Source organism: Urocitellus parryii, chromosome 4 (assembly GCF_045843805.1).
Source record: "Urocitellus parryii isolate mUroPar1 chromosome 4, mUroPar1.hap1, whole genome shotgun sequence".
Classification (NCBI taxonomy): domain Eukaryota; kingdom Metazoa; phylum Chordata; class Mammalia; order Rodentia; family Sciuridae; genus Urocitellus; species Urocitellus parryii.
This window is the reverse complement of record NC_135534.1, coordinates 105594231-105616315: the sequence shown is the minus strand read 5'-3', so window position 1 is coordinate 105616315 and position 22085 is coordinate 105594231. Positions and strand designations below refer to the sequence as shown.

The following is a 22085-nucleotide window of genomic DNA, read 5'->3' as shown; positions in this document are numbered from 1 at the left end:
TTTAAAAAAAAAAAAAAAGAAGAAAGGAAAAAGCTATCTGTAGAGTCTAGCTGTAATTTTGTCTTAGAGAACATAAGTTATTCAAAGCCAGCTTCAGCAATTTCGCCAAGCCGTAAGCAACTTAGTGAGACCCTATTTCAAAACAAAAAGAGGGGGCTGGGAATGTGGCTCAGGCGGTAGCGTGCTCGCCTGGCATGCGTGCGGCCCGGGTTCGATCCTCAGCACCACATACTAACAAAGATGTTGTGTCTGCCGAGAACTAAGAAATAAATATTAAAAATTAAAAAAAAAAAAAAAAAAAGAGTTGGGGATGTGGCTCAGTGGTTAAGTGCACCTGGGTTCAATCCCTGGTTTTGGGGAAAAAGTCTCATCTTTTTAAAATAAATTGTATTAGAATAAAGAAAAAATAAGTCACTTTTGTGTAGCAAAGATAGCCAGCAAAGATGTTGTCAAATTATAAAAGCACTACTTCCAAAAGAGAATTCTGCTGATTATGGGGAAAATAGACAAAAATACACTTTTCCCTGAAAAGGCTTTGTTGTTGAACAAGATGTAAAATCAACCACCTAAATAAAATGTGAAAAGAACCACCATAATAAGAAGATACAAGGCTCAAATACATTTAACATTTGTCCACACATATTTATTCTGGTAAGTATTTTATGCACTGTTTATTTATTTATTTATTTAGTTTTTGATAGATCTTTATTTTATTTATATGTGGTGCTGAGAATCGAACCCAGTGCCTCACACATGGTAGGCAAGTGCACTACTGCTGAGCCCCAGCCCCAGCCCCAGCCCTGAACTTTTCAAATATACCATTACTAGATACTGCCATTCATCTAATAAAACAAACTCTGGCAGTTTATAAAGGACAGAATGACTAAACTGATTGTCATACCTGTTTTAATAAAATATCTCCTAATAAAGTTTTTTGCTAAGTTGCTTATGATCCTCCTGTTTTAGCCATCGGAGTCACTGGGATTACAGGCATGTGCCACTATGCCTGGTAAGAAAACCATATTTCAGTAAGAAACTAAATTATTTTACTTTTTTCATAATAGTTAAACATCTCTTTGGCGCTATTGTTAGTGATATGAAGAAATCACCTACTAAATTTCAAAAGGATCTTTCATTCAATCCCAATATTTGAAAGTCATTCTAATACTGCTACAGTCTATCACTCAGGAACCACTGTATGTAATATATTAACTTCTTTCCTATGCATCTACAATGGCACTAGCTCTATTACTTAAATAATTTTCTGTATTCTGTGGTTCATGAGGACTTCTAGTTGAGAAACACTGTGCTTTGGGTTAGGAATGTAGCTTAGTGATGGGGCACTTGTCTACTATGTATAAGCCCATGGCTCAATCTCTAGCATTATAAAAAAATTTTTTAAAAAAAGAGTAAGAAGATGACAACTGTGCTGGGTAGACCAAAGTCTAAATATGTACCTGTAGCTGTACCCCTTTCTTATCTTCATTTTCCACATGAAGACGAATTCGGCCAAATTTGTCATCTGAGATCCTAAGCATGATCATGCCATGCAATTCCATATTCTGTAATCCGCCATCCCGTCCACAGGTTAGCGTAATCTTTTCTTCAATCTTCATATGCACACTATAAAGAAAAAGTAGTTAATTTGTTGAGAAAGGTAGAAACCAAAACTCTCTTTCTCCAGGTGATTAGCCATCAAAAAATATTTAAGATGCTGCTGCTTTATCAAAATCTAAAGCATTATTCTCTTTGATTCAGCAACTCTCTATAATTTGTTCTGTAACTAAATTGTCACCTGTGCAAAACAATGCATTATTATTCAACAAAAAATTGTTTGTAGACTGGGTATGGCACTATACACTTATAACCCCAGCAACTCTGGAAACAGAGACAGGAGGACTGCAAGTGTGAGGCCAGCCTGGGCAACTTAGTGAAACCTTGTCTCAAAATAAAAGTAAAAATAAAAAGGGTTGGAGATGTGGTTCAATGGTAGAGTATCTAGTACCACAAAATAAACAACCAAAAATATTATTAACAACAAAAAGAATCATTTGTGGAGAAAAATTGAAGGCATTCCCTCTAAAAACTAGAACAAAACAGGGATGGCATCTTTCACCACTTCTATTTAAACATAGTTCTTGAAACACTGGCCAGAGCAATTACATGAAAGAAATTAAAGGGAAACACATAGGAAAAGAAGAAATCCTCAGAAAGGGAAACGAGGAAAACTACCCATTTACAATAGCCTCAAAACAAAAACAAAACAACAACAACAAAAAAAAAAACAAACAAACTTAGGAATCAACAAAAGAGGTGAAAGATCTATATAATTAAAATTACAGCACAATTCACAACAGCTAAACTGTGGAACCAACCTAGATGCCCTTCAGTAGATGAATGGATAAAGAAAATGTGGTATATATACACAATGGAATATTACTCAGCAATAAAAGAGAATAAAATCATGGCATTTGCAGGTAAATGGATGGAGTTAGAGAAGATAATGCTAAGTGAAGATAGCCAATTCCAAAAAACCAAATGCCAAATGTTTTCCCTGACACAAGGAGGCTGATTCATAGTGGGATAGAGAGAGGGAGCATGGGAGGAATAGATAAACTCTAGATAGGGGAGGGGCTGGAGGGGAGGGGAAGAGGCATGGGGTTAGAAATGATGGTGGAATGTGATGATCATTATTATACATAGTGCATATATGAAGACACACATTGGTGTGAATACACTTTATATAAAACCAGAGATATGAAAAATTGTGCTCTATATGTGTAATAAGAATTGTAATACATTCCACTGTCATATATAAAAATTTTTTTAAATAATAAAAATTTAATATTTTACTTTTTAAACAATTAATGTATTAAATACATAATTAAAATCAATGTATTTAATTTTTTTATAAAAATTTTTTTAAAAAGAATTATTTGTAGTAAAAAAAGTTTCAATGTCCATCTGTGGGGAACTGTTTAAATACATAAAGGAGGCTGGGGATATAGCTCAGTTGGTAGAGTGCCTGCCTCATATGCACAAGGCCCTGGGTTCAATCCCTAGCACCACAACCTCAGCCCCTACCTGTATGTATGTATGTATGTACGTACGTATTCACCACAAAATAAATAAATGCATGCATACATACATAGATACATAAATACATACATAAAGGTAGGGGCTGAGATTGTAGCTCAGTGGTAAAGTACTTGCCTCATATGTGTGAGGCACTGGGTTCAGACACATAAAAATAAATATAGATACTGTGTGTTCATCTACAACTAAATAAACATTTTAAAAAATATATAAAGGTATATCAATATGAATGAGTACAAGGCAGCTGTGGGGGGATGAGGAGAAAAAAATGAAAAATCTTTTTATTTAAAAACAATTTTTAAACTTTAAGAAATTATAGGTGTATGCCTATAATCCAAGTGTCTTGGGAGGCTGGGACAGGAGGATTGCAGGTTCAAAGCCAGCCTCAGCAACTTAGCGAGGCCTTGACCAACTTAGCAACACCCTCAATGGTTGAGCCTCCTGGTTTGAATCCCTGGTAAATACTACTACTACTACTACTACTACTACTACTACTACTACTACTACTACTACTACTGCAGGGCATGGTGGTACACTCCTGTAATCCCAGTTACGTGGGAGGCTGAGGCAGGAAGATAGCAAGTTCCAGGCAAGCCTGTTTTTTAATTTAGGGAGACCTTATCTCAAAACAAACACTGAAAAGGCCTGAGGATGTAAAACAGTGGTAGAGCACCCATGGGTGCCCCAATTCCAATAATGATGATAATAATAATAATAATAATAAATCCCTCAAATGAGGAAATTCTTATCTATAAATAATTAAATGCAAAAAAGCAATTAGACAATGTGTTTAGAATGCTACTGCTATGCTTTGTTTTGTTTAGTACTGGGGATTGAACCCAGGGGTGCTCAACCACTGAGCCATATCCCCAGCCCTTTTTTACCTTTAATTTTTGAGACAGGGCATCAATAAGTTACCTAGGGCGTTCTTTGCTAAATTGCTGAGACTGGTTTTGAACTCCTGATCCTCTGCCTCAACCTCCCCAGATGCTAGGATTATATCTTTGCACCATGGCACCTGGCTAGAATGCTGCTGCTTTGTATAAAAATGAAAAAGAAGCCAGGCATAGCCTGTAACCCTAGCTACTCAGGAGGCTCAGGTAGGAGGATCTTATATTTAAAGCCTGCTTGAGCAAATTAGCAAGATTGTCTCAAACTAAAAATTAAAAAGGGGCTGGGGATATGGCTCAAGCGGTAGCGCGCTCGCCTGGCATGCGTGCGGCCCGGGTTCGATCCTCAGCACCACATACCAACAAAGATGTTGTGTCCGCCGAGAACTAAAAAAATAAATAAATATTAAAAATTCTCTCTCTCTCTCTTTCTAAAAAAAAAAAAAAAAAATTAAAAAGGCTGGGGATGTGGCTCAATGGTTGAATGTCCTTGATTTCAATCCCCAATACCACAAAAATAAAGGAATAAAAAAAGATACATTTTTATTCTTCTATACATTATAGACTATCTCTTCAGAAGGATACACAAAAAGCTAGTTGATGTCAGTTGGTTCCACAATGAAAAACTTGCATGTCTAGGTGGGAGGAATACTTTTTATATTAATGTCTTTTGAAACCTTTTGAATTTTGTGCTATAGGAATATATAACTTAATAACAAAGTAAGTAAAATTAAAAAGTGCTGCTACTATGGGTGATTATTAAATACAATCTATCCAAATTCAATAATAAAACTATTTTTAATTGGGTGAACTTCAGTTCATTCTCTATTCCAACCTCTGATTTTCCTCAAAACAAAGGTTTTCAGACTCAAGATCACAAAGGACTGTATATCTTAAGATAATGCAGGGTCCCATTTTACCTTCACAAGAGTTTTTCTGCACTCAAGAGGTTCTTCATGATTAAAAAGAACCTTAATCTTTAATGTGATGGTCTCCAACCTGTGTTAAAAAGTGTGATGCCTTTGTCTCACTTAAAACAGCCAACAGGAATAGGACAGGCACTTCAGTGAGTCAAGAGAATTATCTGGATGTAACTCTATTCATTTTCACACAGAATAGAACACCTAAACAGTAAATACTCTACTTTTATGTAGACCTAATTGAGGTATCCTCCCAGACTCATCTTTCACTTGACCTCAATACCATCAGCAACAGTAGAAGGTCTGGACTCAAGAGAAGAAATCTGAGTCATGAAAATGTGAACTTGATCAACCACCACTTAAAAATGTTATAAACCACTGTCTCAACCCTGGAATAAAAGACAAACCAAAATATTCTACACCGGGTTCAAATACTTAAAAGGCAAAATATGTTAACCTGCTGTTAAAGTTACTTACAAATTTTGGATTAAAGAATGGTTTTTCTTTACAATTTAATTAGAAAAATATGCCAAAATATAGTGCAGACCTCTCATTCAAATCCATTTTTAAAACTTTTTTGGTACTAAGGATTGAACTCAGCTACTAAGCTGTATCCTTGTTTTCTTTCTTTTTTTTTAGTTGTCAATGGACCATTATTTTATACATTTATTTATTGTAGTGCTGAGAATCAAACCCACTGCCTCACATATGCTAGGCAAGTGCTCTACCACTGAGCAACAACCCCAGCCTGCCCCGATTCTTTTTAATTTTCTATTTTGAGACAAGTTCTGCAAAGTTGCTAAGGTTGGCCTCAAACTTGGAATCCTCCTGTCTTAGCCTCCTGAGTCTCTGGGATTACTGGAGTGTGCCACCATGCCCAGCTAATTCAAACTTTATTTTAAGAGACTTGCTCCACGCTAGACAAATCACTTTTGCTTAACTTACCCAATAAAAGGCAAAAACCGGTGACTGAAAAACATTTTAAAAATACCTTAAGTTAATATCTAGAATATGTTCTGTATGTATCTTTCAAATCAGGAAAAATTAGGGGCTAGGATCAGTTGGTAGAGTCCTTGCTTCATATGCATAAGGCCCTAAGTTCAATCCCCAGCACACACACACAAAAAAACAACAACAACAATAATAATAATAATAATAATCAGGAAATATTAAAAAGCACAAAAAATTGGACTGAGGGTATATAGCTCAGTGGTAGAGTACTTGCTTAGCATGTGTGAGGTCCTCGGGTTCAATCCCCAGTATACCACCCCCCCCAAAAAGAATTTATAGCACATCGAAAGAGGATTTTTTAAAAAATGGTAACACTCTACTTACTGAAAGAATTAATTCTTACCTTTCCATATTAATAGGTGGAGCATGCACTTTGGTTGCTTCAGAGGTACGTTTGCCCATATTAGAGGACATGATAGTTTCACCTTCAGATTTCAATTTGTCCACAAAGTTATCTACTTCCTTTCCTTTGGCTCCAAGTTTCAAAGCCTTGCTGGGGCCTGAAGGCCTAGGTTGAAGAATACAAAATAAGAACACACACACATATATGCAGAAGCCCAAAACATTAATGACCCCACATCAAAGAAGCTTTCCCTGAAGCTATTCTTTATTTATTTTTATGTGATGCTGAGGCTCAAACCCACTGCCTCACATGTATGAAGCAAACACTCTACCACTGAGCTCCAGCTTCAGCCCCCCCTGAAGCTATTCTTTTTTTTTTAAGTTGTAGATGAACACGATACCTTTATTTTTTTTTAATATGGTGCTGAAGTTTGAAAGCAGTGCCTCACACATGTGAGGCAAGCACTCTACCACTGAGCTACAACCTCAGCCCCTGAGCTATTCTTAGGAGGAATGTGAAGACCTCAAATGGAAAATCCAAACTTCCTACTGTTGGTGGACAAGTAGACTATGATAGTCTAATACGAATCCACCAAAACTTGATAGTCATTATTAATATGTAAGCTTACAGTACCCAGACCAAATGTGGGTTTGGGGGTTTTTTTGGTACCAAGGATTAAACCCAGGGATGCTTCGCCACTAAACCACATCCTCAGTCCTTTTTATATTTTATTTAGAGTCAGGACCTCACTAAGTTGATCAAGCCTTGTTAGTTGCTGAACCTGGTTTTGAACTCAAGATCCTCCTGTCTCAGCCTCCCAAGTTGCTGGGATTATAGGTATGCACCAAGGCACCTGTCCCAAATATGCATTTTTTTAATCACATATGATCAGATGAAAACTCTGTAGCTTCCATTCAGATAAAATAACTACACAAACAAAATTCTGCATATAACTTCGTAGTTCAGAGATTCCCCTTAAACATTAAGATTAAATATCCATGTTCCATAAACAGTTAAACACCCCCTCCCTTCCCTACATAAGGCAATTCTAGTAGGAAACTGAGGTCATAGCATGATCTGTAAAAGAACTCTCTTTTACATAAAAGTAGTAATACCACATTCACTAATCACTCCCAAGTATAAAAATATAGCCTTCCTCTGGCTGGTAATACACTGGGTTATACCTGGCTGGTGCAGGTGCCACTTTTGGTTTATCAGTTTCAATGATGGTTTCTGTGATCATGGCAGCTGTGCTGCCTCCAGATACTGCAGAGCTACCAAATCCCCCAAATCCTGGTGCTTTTTTCCCTTGTCTCTCCGCATCTCTCCGTGCCTGTTGTAATTCTTTTGCTTTACGCCGCATCTCAGCCTTAGCTTCACGTTCTTGAGTCTACAAAAAGAGACATGTGAATATAACTTTGTGTACAAACTACATTATCAAGTAAAAACAGGAAAATCAGATTAGTGAAAGCTAAAAGACATTAAAACCAGCAGTCCCAAAGAAGACCCCACTCACCTCTCTGACTGCTCTGAACACTTTCTCCTCATGAGAATCCATTTCTGTGAAGGTTCTGATCTGTGCCAGGTTAACATTCTCCCGGTATCCCAGGGCAACAATCTCATCAAAAGCAAAAATCAAATCAAAACAGTGCTCAGATATTTCATTCTCCTCTAAGGCTCGGCAATACTCAGGAATCTAATCATGGACAGCAATGGAAAAGAAAGATTTTGCATTTACTAGTAGTTTTTTCCAAGTCTTATTCTTTTTTTTTTTTTTTTAAATATTTTTGAGTTGTTCATAGACCTTTATTTATTTGTATGAGGTGCTGAGACTCGAACCTAGTGCGTCACACATGCTAAACAAGCGCAATACCATTAAGCCACAACCCCAGCCTAATTCTTATTCTTTGTTTTATGTGTGTGTGTGTGGGGGGTGGGGTGGGAGCATGGATTAGACTCAGGGGCACTCGACCACTGAGCCATATCCACAGCCCAATTTTCTATTATATTTAGAGACAGGGTCTCACTGAGTTGCTCAATGCCTTGCTTTTTTGCTAAGGTTCGTTTTGAACTTGGGAGGCAAGCCGCTGGGATTACAGGCATGTGCCACCAAGCCTGGCTAGGTCTTATTCTTTCAAGTACAGAAATTTTATTAAACCTGAATACCTTTCTTAGCTCCTTCCAGTTTTTGTTTTAAGCAAGACTTTGGCATAAAGTCTTTGTTTCTGTGTCTGCATCATTTAGCCTTATCTAAAATACATGGCCAAATAAATTTCCTAAATATAAAGGCACTAGCCATGCATGATGACACATACCTGTAATCCCAGATACATGGAAGACTGAAGCAGGGAAAAAGTCTGAGATCAGCTGCTTGATAATTTAGTGAGACTGTTACAGCCTGGGGTTGTGGCTCAGTGGCAGAGCACTCACCTAGCACATGCAAGGGCTGGGTTCAATCCTCAGCACCACATAAAAATAAATAAATAAAAAATAAATAGGGCTGGGGATGTGGCTCAAGTGGTAGCGCGCTTGCCTGGTATGCGTGCGGCCCGGGTTCGATCCTCAGCACCACATACCAACAAAGATGTTGTGTCCGCCGAGAACTAAAAAATAAATATTAAAAATTCTCTCTCTCTCTCCCCTCTCTCACTCTTTCTTAAAAAAAAAAAAATGTACCTTTAAAAAACAAATAAATAAATAAATAAAGAAGGAAGGAATGAATTTCTGTATTCTCTTCTGGGATACTTAGAGTTCAGGAGAGGACTTAATAAATGTCTGCTGAATGAATAAGGAGTTGTAGCAATAAACTGCTGAAATGGGAGAAGCAGAACCTACAAACTGATAAGCATAAGCTGTCTTGGAGGAAAAACTAGCTTCACACAAAAATGTGGAACCAAGCCAGTTGTCGGGTCATGCCTGTAATCCTAGCAACTTCGGAGGCTGAGGCAGGATCGAAAGTTCAAGGCAAGTCTCAGTAATTTAGCAAGGTCCTAAGCAACTTAGTGAGATCCTGTCTCAAAATTAAAAATAAGAAGCTCAGTAGTAAAGTGCCTCTGGGTTCAATCTCCAGTATCAAAAAAAAAAAAAAAAAAAAAAAAAAAAAAAAAGTGGAACCCAGAATTATTACAGAAAGACTCTTACCACTCTTGAGAAGAGCCTTAGGGTCTCCAAATCTTCTAAAATGTTGCTGTTTTTGGTAGTGATAAGTACCATGTACAGTTTCTCCATAGGCTGGTAGACATATCTTACACTCTCCGTTTCAACGAATGTATGCTGTTTTCCAGTGTTCATGAGCTTTGGGAAAGCTGCTAATAAGCCTTCAATCCGAGTTCGGGTCATTTCCACAAACTGTCGAGAAACAATAGCCTTTCCTGCTTTCGTGCAGACTGCTGCTGCCAACAGCACCTGCAGGGAACACACATTATAAGTACTAATTAATATTTCTTCATCTCTGTTTTCTCAATGTCTCAGGGGATATTATACAGATTTGACACATTCAGGTTATTTAGTAACATGATTACTATTACAATGTTTTCACATTCCACTGCTTCTTTAATTATAGTATGTAATTTTTAAGATTAATGTAAAGTAGAGGAAAATGAAAGTATTATTCCATTTCTCAATAATATACATAAAGAAATTATTTTAAATAATATTTATTTTAATTACTTTAAAATTATTATTTATTAATTAAATAAATAACCTTTTCTAATTCCACATATATATTAGTAATAGGTTGGTTGTGTCCCAGAATTGGGTTATTCTCCAATTTGGCACACCCACGAAGAATAACTTTTTAAAAAATATTTTTTTAGTTGTAATTGGACACAATACCTCTATTTTATTTATTTACTTTTATATGGTGCTGAGGATCAAACCCAGGGCTTCATACATGCTATGCGAGCGCTCCACCACTAAGCCACAACTCTAGCCTTGGTAACTTTAGTTTTTTTTCTAAAAAAAATACAGAAAATTTCCAGTCAAAACAGAAGTCTAGTCTCCAGTACCAAAAAAAATTTTTTTAATTAAAAAAAGTAAAATTAGGATTGGGGTTGTAGCTCAGTGGTAGAGTGCTCACCTAGTATGCGTGGGGTATTGGGTTCGATCCTCAGCACCACATTGAAATAAAATAAAGATACTGTGTATACCTAAAACTAAAAGCAGATTAAAGGTATATAAGTAAGCAGCCTTTTAAGAAGCCCCTGACCTTTACTTTTTACCTAGAATATGAAACCAATCTAGCCAATCTAAATTTATCATTTGCATTCCCATCCCCCACTATGCTATTCCCAGATAGTCAAACAATCTGTATAATAAAAACCTAAATACTAGGCAATGAACAAGACCCAGCAGCCTTCTTCCAGCATTTCATTAGACAAAACAAAGCACCAAACAAAGAAGGTAGACCTTCAATGCCAATACAGAGGAGTAAGAAAATTAAGTACAGAGTCAACAGTCTCTTGAGTGTTAGAATACAAGAGTTCCTAAGCACAAATAACAAAAAAAGATTTTTACACATTTGGGAAGCCTAAATGCTAAGATATGACCTCTGAAATATCAAAATCCTATTGATGAGACTTTTCATTTTTTTCCTTCTATTTATTTTCAATTTTATAGAAATCTGTCCCCTACAGATGAGCAGTTTGAGGGAAAAAGTCAGTTTGAATAAATATTCTTATAGTTTTAATATATTAATGCTTTTAGAACAATTATAGGAGAACCCATCCTCATCTTTCAAGGATAAATAATTAGGAACTAGGTGTGGTGGCTCACATTGGTAACCCCAGGTACTCAGGGGGTTAAGGCAGGAGGATGACAAGTTCAAGACCAGCCTTGACAACTTAGCAAGACGCTGGCTCAAAATAAAAAATAAAAAGGGTTGGGGTATAGCTCAGTGGTAGAATGCTTGCCTAGCATGTGTAAGGACTACATTCTATCCATGCACAGTTTAAAAAAGGAAGAAGAAAAAGAAGAATTAGGATATTTGGGAGACACTGAACAGCATGCTTATTTCCAAGCAGTAAGATAAAAAACAATTCATTCTAGAAAATGTTTGATTGATACCTTGCACAAGTAATTTCCCTTTATTGAACAGATTTTTGTCTTTACAGATTGATTTACTTCAAATGGGTCCAGGTTTTCTTGTGTGAAATCTCAAAAAATATTATCAACTGCTCCATTTCACAAATAATAACCCAAGTTTAGAAAGAAGTAGTGCTAGGAGTTATACAGTTCTGTTTATGTTTATGAAATTTACCTGTTATCCCAACTAAAGTTAGTTTTTTTAAGTCATAAATCACTAAGCAGTTTAAAAGCTGGCCACAGTGGTACACACCTGTAATCCCAGCAACTCCTGAGGTTTACGCAGAATTGCAAATATGAAGCTGGCCTCAGTAACTTAGGGAGACCCTAGGCAATTTAGCAACATCCTATCTCAAAATAAAAAAGTAAAAAGAAGAGGGCTGGGGTTGTAACTCAGTGGTAGAGCACTTGCCTATCACCTGTGAGGCACTGGGTTTGATTCTCAGCATTGCATATAAATAAAATAAAGGTCTACTGACAACTTTAAAAAAAAAAGTAAAAAGAAATGGGGATGTAGATATTCCTCAGTACTTAAAAAAGTCCATGGGTACAGTGGAACATGAAAAGCTGAGGTAGAATTATTTGAGCCCAGGAGTTCAAGGCCCTCCTAAGCAACACTGTGAGACCTCCTCTCAAAAACAGACAGCTGGGCTGGGAATGTGTCTTAGTGGTCAAGTGCCCCTGAGTTCAATTCCCAGTACCAAAACAAACAAACAAAAATCAGCTGGACATGGTGGCACATGCCTATAATCCCAGTGACTTGGGAGGCTGATGCAATCTAGCAAGGCCCTAAACAACTTAGACCCTGGGATGGGATTGTGGCTCAGCGGTAGAGCACTTGCCTAGCACATGCTAGGTATGGGTTCAATCCTCATCACCACATAAAAATAAATAAATAAAATTAAGTTATTGTGTCCAACTACAACTAAAAAGATATTTAAAAAAAAAGAATAAGGTTTCTGAGCTGGATGCGGTGGCACACACCTGTAATCCCAGTGGCTTGGGAGGCTAAAGCAGGAGGATTGAGAGTTCAAAGCCTGCCTCAACAATTTAGCAAGGCCCTAAGTAACTCAGTGAGACCCTGTCTCTAAATAAATACAAAAAATGGCTGAGGATGTGTCAGTGGTTAAGCGCCCCTGGATTCACTCTCCAGTACCAAAAAAAAAAAAAAAAAAAAAAAAAGTTTCTTATAATTTTGACACACAAATAATGATAATAACCTAGTACCTTACCAGAAATTAATCTAAAAGTATCACCACTCACAGGTTTTGTTTGTATGTCAAAGACTAAACATACTCAAGAAATTTGTTTTCACATTAATTTTTATCATAGGAGGTTCATGTTTCAACCATATACATATGTCTGGCAAAAATAAAAAGAACAAAATTAAAATGTGATTGTTGTTTCACCTTACCAATGACAAGCAAGTAAACTGTGCTGGTTCACTAAGGGTTTAAATGCCATATATTTCCAAATATAAGGTAGATTTATCCCAAAATTCCCCCAGAAAAGAGTTGTACCACACAAAAACTTGTACATGAATGTTCATTCTTAACATAATTCATAACACCTAAAAAGTGAAAATCAGCCAGGTGCAGTAGTGCATGCTTGTAATACCGCAGCTTAGGAGGCTAAGGCTGGAGGATTGTGAGTTCAAAGCCAGCCACAGCAAAAATGAGGTGCTAATCAACTCAGGGAGACCCTGTCTCTAAATAAAATACAAAATAAGGGGGACGTGGCTGAATGGTTGAGTGCACCTGAGTTCAATCCCCAGTATCCTCCCAAAAAGTGAAAATCAATGTCTATCAGCTGATGAATTGATAAATAAAATAAAGAATATCCATATAATGGAAAAGTTATTTAGTCATAAAAGGAATGAAGTACTAATACATGTTAACAAAAATGAATCTTGAAAATATTATGCTAAAGAAAAGAAATCAGATGCAAAAGGCCACCTCTTGGGCTAGGTGATGTACTCAATGGCAGAGTCTTGCAAGCTTGATACCCAGCAACCACAGTGCTCCCCACCTCCAAATAGGATATATGTTACATGATTCCATGTATATGAAATATCCAGAACAAAGTCATAAAGAAATAAACTAGTGATTGCCAAGGGATTAGATAAGGGAAATAGGGAGTGATTACTAATAGGTATAGAGTTTCTTTTTGAGTGATGCAAAGATTCTAAGCTTACAAATTATAAGCCAAAGTACTATAGACTTAGATTATACATGTTCACATTGTAAAACAGTACCATTACTAATAATAAGCATATATCCCATTAAATGATTTATACCACTTCAAGGTAGTGGATTTGTACATTTATGGGCCTGTCCATATTTTGATATTCAAATAATAGAAATTTTTTTCCATAAAAAAGTTTAGGAAAAAATTTACATATTATTTTAAGAAATGTACTGATCTTCTAGAATAATAATTCTCTTATGATCCATAGAAAATCAGCTCATAGCAGTGAGAAATATTAAGAAAGGGGAGCATATTGTAAATCCAATTCCTGTACAGCCTTCATTCTCACTCCAAAAGGTTGAGACTAGGGGCTGGGGTTGTGGTAGAGTGCTTGCCTTGAATGAGTGAGGCACGGGGTTTGATTCTCAGCACCACATATAATTAAAAAATAAAGGTCCATCAACAACTAAAATGCATAAAATAAATAATTCAAGGGTAGTTCTCAGGGTTCAAGCTGTTGTTAAAAACGCCACCATATATGCAGAGAGAATTTAGCTAAATATTTACATCAAGGGCAACATGAGAGAGAAAAAGGAACAAAAAGATGCATGCTATGGAGGGAGCAACCCATCCACTTTATCGACTGGGCATGTTCAAAGGCTAATTTTAGGTATTAGTAATCTTTATTTTAGCCATGTTATTATAAGAATAACTGAATTAACTGGGTATGGTGGTGTATACATGTAATTCCAGCTACTTGGTAGGCTGAGGCAGGAGGATGGCAAGTTCAAGGCCAGTTTAGGCAACTTAGTGAGACCCTGCCTCAAAATAAAAAGGGCTGGGATGTAGCTCAGTAACAGAGCACTCCTGGGTTCAATCCCTAGTACTGGAGGAAAAAAAATGAATAATTATTTATTGAATATCTTCTCTACTTACTAGATGCTCTCTAGGAATGAAGAAGAAAACAAACTGGCATTCTAATGACAAGAAGTTCAGTAGAGAACATAAAACATTTAAAAACAAAAAATAGAGGGAAAAAAAACCAAAACTGTAATAGGAGGCAGACTATGGTAAATAACCTGAGAGTTGCTGATAAAGTGCTATGGGAATTCAGAGAAGGAAATTATCTCTAGCTAGTAAGATCAATCTGATGGAAGAAACAGCATCTTGAAACTGGTAAAAAAAAAAAAAAAAAAAAAAAAACAGCATCTGAATCACACTTCCATGAATTCAGGGATTTGAGCATGTAAAGATAAAACAGTAGGGCTGGGCATGGTAGTACATGCTTTAATCCCAGCATCTTCGGAGGCTGAGGCAGAAGCATCATAAGTTTAAAGCCAGTCTCAGAAACTTAGCAATATCTTGTCTCAAAATAAAATAAAAACCAAAAAGAGCTGGGGATATGGCTCAGTGGTTTAGTACCCCTGGGTTCAATCCCCAATTCATTAAAAAAAAAAAAAAAAAGATAAACAGTATGGTGAAATGGGTCGAAAGCAGGAAAACTCTGAGATTCTTTTTTGAGTTGTTCCATCATCTACACATAGCAAAACAAGGCTCTCAAAGTAGAATCAAAATTCCCCATACCAAGTGTGGCATAAACCTCAAACATCCAGGACACCACAATCAAAGGGCCCACCAAAGTTGACACAAGTCTGTATTCACTATGTTTCAGTTACTAAAATGGCTAAATGGCATGGTCACCTTAAAACAAGGTATCTATTCTACAGTAAGTTAACATATGTCCATTTTTTTTTGGGGGGGGGGGGACAAGGTAGCAGTTCTGGGAATTGAACCCAAGGGCACTGAACTGAGCCACACCCTCAGCCCTTTTATTTTTTGAGACAGGGTCTTGCTAAATTGCAGAAGCCTGACCTTGAACTTGCAATCCTCCTGCCTCAGCGTCTTGAGCCACCGGGAATACAGGTGGGTGCCACTGTACCCAACAACATGTGTCTTCTTAAATGCTTTGACAAAATAAAAGCTTCTCTTCATATCAATGTTTACCAATGCCTATCAATTATTAAATATGGCATGTACTAAAAGACAAATTAATTTTTCCTTCTGCAATTTTTTTGATGAATTTTATTTTTTATAACATTGATTTTCTTTATATTTATTTTTTTAATTTTTAGAAAAGAACTTTTTAGACTTTTTAAAAAGAAATGTCAAGAACCCTTGATAGGAGCAACCCCTATCAGGTCCCTTCTCACCTTATTCGAATTCTCTTTTCTTCTCGCTTGAATAAATCCTACTCCTTTCAAAAAACAAACAAACAACACTTGATAGTCAAACACATTTCTCGGGCTGGGGATGTGGCTCAAGCGGTAGCAGGCTGGCCTGGCATGCGTGCGGCCCGGGTTCGATCCTCAGCACCACATACAAAAACAAGGATGTTGTGTCCGCCAAAAAATAAAAAATAAATATTAAAAAAAAATTCTAAAAAAAAAATAAAATAAATATTAAAATTCTCTCTCTAAAAAAAAAAAAAACACATTTCTCTTCATATTTACGTGGTTTGAGTACACTATCATTTGTGCAAATTTAGCACTTGGATCAGAAAGTGCCTTGAGTAAACATGGAGAATAAGGTTTCTGTCCTGACTATGCCACCTAATTATGTAATCTTGGGGAGTAAGTCAATTGCTTACTGATATATCCCTATATATATATTCATATAATCTTACTATTTAATTTTATATGAAATTAAATAGTAAGTTTATATGAAATCCAAAGTGCCTTTTTTTTTTTTTTGGTACCAGCATTAAACACAGGGGTGCTTAACCACTGAGATGCATCCCTTTTTTATATTTTATTTAGAGATAGGGTCTCACTGAGTTGCTGAGGCTGGCTCTGAACTTGTGATCCTCCTGCCTCAGCCTCCTGAGTTGCTGGGATTACAGGAGTGCATCACCATGCCCAGCTCCAAAGTGCCTTTTAATCTACAATATTCTAAAGTTGTTGAGCAGGATAGGACACATCCATAATTCCAGCAACTTGGGAGCCTGAGGCAGGAGGATCACAAGTTTGAAGCCAACCTCATTAATTTAGCAGTACCCTTTTTATTTTTGATTGAACCCAGTGTGCCTTGCTAGGCAAGTGCTCTAACACTGAGCTACTTTCTAGCCCCAAGATTCTGTCTCAAAATAAAAAATAAAAGATAAAAAAGAACTGGAGATTGATAAAGGCTCATTGATAAAGTGCCTCTGGATTCATTCCCCAGTAACAACAATAACAACAATAAGATTTATAAGTCTACAATTGGGGAGGCTCAGGTAGGATGACTGAAAGTTCCAGGCCTGCCTGATTAACTTAATGAAATCCTATTTCAAAATAAATTAAAAAGGGTTAAGGATGTAACTCAATGTGTAAGGCCCTGGGTTCAATCCCCACTACCATCCCTAAGTCTAAGCATTTGAAAACTTCACAGTAATAGAAAATGCACAATACTTCTATTTTATACCCACTGCTCCAATAACAACTACTTGGGAACCCTATACTGCTAGAAGGCAAATGGCCTAATCCAAATAAATTGTGTGTGTGATAAGAGACAGAAGAATAACAGGTGGCAGTTCAGCATAAATATACACAATTCTCTAAAAAAAGGGTTTTTTTCTTTTGGTACTGCAGACTGAACCCAGGGGCATTTTACCACTGAGCCACATGCCCAGTCCTTTTTTTCTTTAAATTTTTTTTAATAGTTTTTAGTTATAGATGGACATAATGACTTTATTTTATTTATTTATTTTATGCGGTGCTGAGATCAAACCCAGTAACTCATGCATGCTAGGAAAGTGCTTTACCATTGAGCCACAACTGTAGCTCCCCAGTCCTTTTTATTTTGAGATAGATCTTGCAAAGTTGCTGAGGTTGGTCTCAAACTTGCAGTCCTCTTGCCTTAGCTTCCAGCATTGCTGGGATTACAAGTGTGTGCTACCACATGGAGCTAAGGTCTTTCTTGAACCTCTAAATGTTTCAGGATTCCAGAATTAAATACACATACATAATTCATGGTTACAGTAAGGCTACTTTCTACAACTGTCATAGAGGACTATTTTATCTTTCCTATCTATATGAAGTTAATTATAAATAAAACCACAGTGAAGATTACAATAAAATCTAGACCACAAATAAAACCTTAAATTTGAAAAGTAATTTACTCAGGATTTTAAGTCTATCACTTGCATGTGTGTGTGTGTATGTGTGTGTGTGTGTACACATATATTTAGTTGTATGTGGACACAATACCTTTAAGTTTTTAATATGGTGCTGAGGATTGAAGCCAGTGCCTTAGGCATGCCAGGTGAGCACTCTATCACTAAGCCACAGCTCCAGCCTTGAGAATTTTTTTTTTTAAATGACATTACTGGTTATTACTGTAGTGAATTTCCTATATGAAGACACAGTAGACAATAAATCAATGAAAAATCCTTTTCATTCTCTGCAGTACCCTCAAACAATAATCAAAAAAGATATATAAAGAATACAATAGTTGTGCAGCTACAGTACCGTACATGAAAAAAGAAAAGCAATACTAATTCCTTAATTAGGACCTGTTATTAATAGATAGGATTTCAGTTTCTCCTTCATTATATGTAGATTTAGTCACATAAATTCAACTCTAGTTTTCTAAATAATGAATAATTTGGGGGAACTGTACTTACTGTGATCATTTATATTAATGTCACCACAATAGGTTTGCTGTCTGTACTTAGTAAAGAATAGCACTCTTTAGATAAGTAAAAATTTTAAAGATGGGGGCTACTGTGAGACTTAACATCAAGTTTATTCAAATATAAGTTTAGTGAGAAAAAGAACTGAGTAAAATGATATTTTGACAAATATTAAGAAAATAAGGGCTGGGGATGTGGCTCAAGTGGTAGCGCGCTCGCCTGGCATGCGTGCGACCCGGGTTCGATCCTCAGCACCACATACCAACAAAGATGTTGTGTCCGCCGAGAACTAAAAAAAAAATAAATAAATATTAAAAAATTCTCTCTCCTCTCTCACTCTCCAAAAAAAAATAAGAACATACTCTCATTACTTTGCAGAAAACTAGAAGGATCAAATTAAGAGATAACTTGCTTGCCAGATGCCCACCTGCCTATAATCCCAGTGGCTTGGAAGGCTGAGGTGGGAGGATCCAGAGTTCAAAGCCAGCCTTAGCAATTTAGTGAGGTCCTAAGTAACTTAGGGAGACCCTGACTCTAAATAAAATATAAAAAAAAGGCTGGGGAAGTCTCGGTGATTAAGTGCCCTGGGTTCAATCCAAAACAAAAACAACAACAGTTCTTTGTATTTCATGTTATATGAAATCATCATAACCCCCCACCCCCAACTTTTTTCTTTTTTGGCAGTACTGGGGATTGAACCCAGGGCTTGCGCATGCTAGGCAAGCACTCTAACACTGAGCTACATCCCCAGCCCATAAACTATTTGTTTTTTCCATTTGTTCATGTATGTACCTCTTAAGACTTCACAGTCGAGGATATTTTACACTAACTTCAATAACTTAAGCCAAAAGGAACTTATTTTCCAAAAAAATAATCTCTATATATCTATAATTTACTTTGAAGTGTATTTTTATAAAGATGGAGAGGAATGGATGGATGAGTAGATGGATGACAAAGGACGTATAGTGAAATGTTAATTACAGATTCTAGCTGGTAGTTATAAAATTGTTCACTGTAAAGCTCTTCAACTTTTCCAGATGTTTGAAAATTCTATATCAAGGAAAATCAACTTTTAGAAGTTTCAATACAATTTGTAGATCAAAAATTTCAACTTATTTGGACATGTCTAACATACAAGAGATCTCTTTGTAATACAGTACGATCCAAGAACATTACACAGAAACAATGCCATGTATTAAGACAACAGAAGTTGGGTTTGGTGGCGCATGCCTATAGTCCCAGTGGCTTGGGAGGCTGAGGCAGGAGGATCATGAGTTCAAAGTCAACCTCAGTGATTTAGCGAGGGCCTAAGCATCTCAGTGAGACCCTGTCTCTAAATAAAATGTAAAAAAGGCTGGGAATGTGTCTCAGTGGTGAAGTGCCCCTGGGTTCAATCCCTGGTATCCACCCCCCCACCCCCGCCCCCAAAAGACTTAAGACAGCAGAATGTACTGATACAAATTGCTCTTCTGGGTCATGCCAAGTCCCTAATAATTTAGAAACACCTGACACAATTGTATGCATATGTGCACATGTCAAAATAATATGTAAAATTTACATATACACGTATAAATATACACATTTATTCATATATATTATATTAATATTACTCAGAAATTTACCATCCCTGGATTATCAATGAATTTTTAAAAAACTAAGTTTCAAGAACATTTTTTAAAAACAAGATTTTTGTAAAGATCTGTATTTCATTTACATAATACAAGACTTTAACTTTGCTATTAAAATTACAATACAGTCTAAAATAAACTATTAATATATCCCAAATGTAAAAGAAAATGGAGTTTTTAAAAAAACAAATACTGTCCAAATACTGAGCCTCCTAGTGGAATTGAAAAAAAAAAAAGTTTTGACAATTTTACATCTAATACAAAAGTTGTAGGATGCAAACCTGCTTCATGTAATTTATATACCTGAGGAAGAAAAAAAATTTTTTTTCAATGGTTTCAAGTCCAAACACAAATCTTCCCTCTATTCATGTTCAGACCTAAAGACTGTCAGTAGAACTTAGTAAGACTGGCACCAGGGCTGGGGTTGTGGCTCAGTGGTAGAGTGCTCGCCTAGCACGTGAAAGTCCCTGAGTTTGAGCCTCTGCACCATTAAAATAAATAAATAAATAAAATAAAGGTTTTGTGTTCAACTACAACTAAAAATAAATAAATAAAAACAATATATAAATTATATATATATAAAGACTGGCACCAAATTATATTGTCACCTCTTAGATATACAGGAAGATACTTAAATCAAAATATCTATTGTCAAAACAACAACAAAAGGACTTCTTCAAAGGACTGAAGGGCATAAGGTGTACTAAAATAAATTACTAGCTCTACTAGCTCGTCTGAACCAAGGAATTTCTTCTACTTCATGAATAGCCACAAATCACAGAGCTAAAGCAAGCTAGTGGAGTCAGCAGTTGTGTGTTTTCCCCCATCCTCACCCACATTAATTTTTCCTATCTCTACAAAGATAATGCATCCGAAGGCAAGTAACAGGTCCCAGAGTACGACCCACCCCTTACTCCTCCTCCTCTGAGGTATCTGATTACTATATGCCACATACACATTTTACTTCACCTGAACAATGTGTTCCTTGAAGACAGAAACCCTGTGTCCTCATAGCTTACGTTTTCCCAGTGTTCTATACACAGTCACACTAACAAGCTCTACCTAAGTGGAAGGTTTCTGCGACACTTGCGACCTAAGAATGACTGTTAGAAGTTACTCCCCGCTCTGGGCTTCCATTTCCCCCTTTCGAACAAACAAAAGGCAGCTGATAATAGAATGACGGGAACCTCCCGCGAGAGGCCCAGCCATCTGAACGCTCAGGGAACCGGGTGGACATCAGCGCCCAGGGCCCACGCGACAACCACCGCCAGGTTCCCGTAGTCGTTCTCAGGGGCCGGTCCCGGCAGAGGCGGCAGTCCAGCCGGCTGGGGGTGGGGTGCCGCGGCCACGGCGAGAGGGACTGGAGTCGGCTCACTCGGAGCTCCGAGGAGGCTGGGCGTGGGGCGCGGGCGGCCACACTGCAGTCCCAGGAGAAGCAGCGGGCTCCAGACCCTCGGGGCGGGGCCCCTCCGGCCCCAGCACCAGGCCCGCCGGCAGGGCGAGGGGTCGAGAGAGTCCCGGCCCCCCAGAGTTCGGGCCTGGCTCGCGTCTTACCATGGTGAGGACGGTGGTGGCGCGTACCCGCGCTCTGGCTCCACTGAGGATAGGGCCGGTCCGGGCAAGGGGAGCACCGGCCGCTCTGGACCTGCTGCCCCCCTGACAGGAGCAGCTGCCGCTTCGCCTCTTACCAAGATGGCGGCCCCGAGCCACGTCTCCAACCGGAAACGGCGCGGGTCAAAGGGCGGAGGGCGGTTCGGCGGGGTGGGGAAAGCCTGGGTACCGGGATGCTGCGCCGGCTTTCCCCGCGACTTAGGGACGGCTGGACTCCAGCCGTGGAAGCTGGCGCCTCTGTCCTTGCTCACTGTCGTCGCCTTCGTTCATTTTGCGTCACCTCTTACAGTTTATAAAGCCATTCTCACAGCCACTGAATAATATACAAAATAATCTGTGTGTATAAGGGACTAGTATCCAGAATACATAAAGAACTCTAACAACTCAACAATTAAAAAAAAATCTAAAACGGGACAAAGGATTTGAATTGGCATTTCTCGAGAAGATACACAAATGGCTGATAAAATAAAAATAAAAATAAAAATGTTTAGCAGGGCTGGGGATGTGGCTCAAGCTGTAGCGCGCTCGCCTGGCATGCGTGCGGCCCGGATTTGATCCTCAGCACCACATACCAACAAAGATGTTGTGTCCGCCGAGAACTAAAAAATAAATATTGAAATTCTCTCTCTCTTAAAAAAAAAAAATGTT

General features: G+C 37.6%; 1 protein-coding gene across 1 annotated transcript in view; it reads right to left on the bottom strand.

Moving 5' to 3' along the window:
- Positions 1-21526, bottom strand: part of Arcn1 (archain 1 coat protein complex I subunit delta) — a 30409-nt gene extending 8883 nt beyond the window's left edge. Inside the window, exons 1-6 of the mRNA XM_026396348.2 lie at positions 21381-21526; positions 9402-9665; positions 7777-7956; positions 7445-7650; positions 6261-6425; positions 1458-1623 (exon numbers count right to left, since the gene is read on the bottom strand). Coding sequence (XP_026252133.1) covers positions 1458-1623; positions 6261-6425; positions 7445-7650; positions 7777-7956; positions 9402-9665; positions 21381-21383 — 984 coding nt within the window. The 5' untranslated portion in view covers positions 21384-21526. The remainder of the gene's footprint in view (positions 1-1457; positions 1624-6260; positions 6426-7444; positions 7651-7776; positions 7957-9401; positions 9666-21380) is intronic.
- Between the last annotated feature and the right edge of the window lie 559 nt (positions 21527-22085).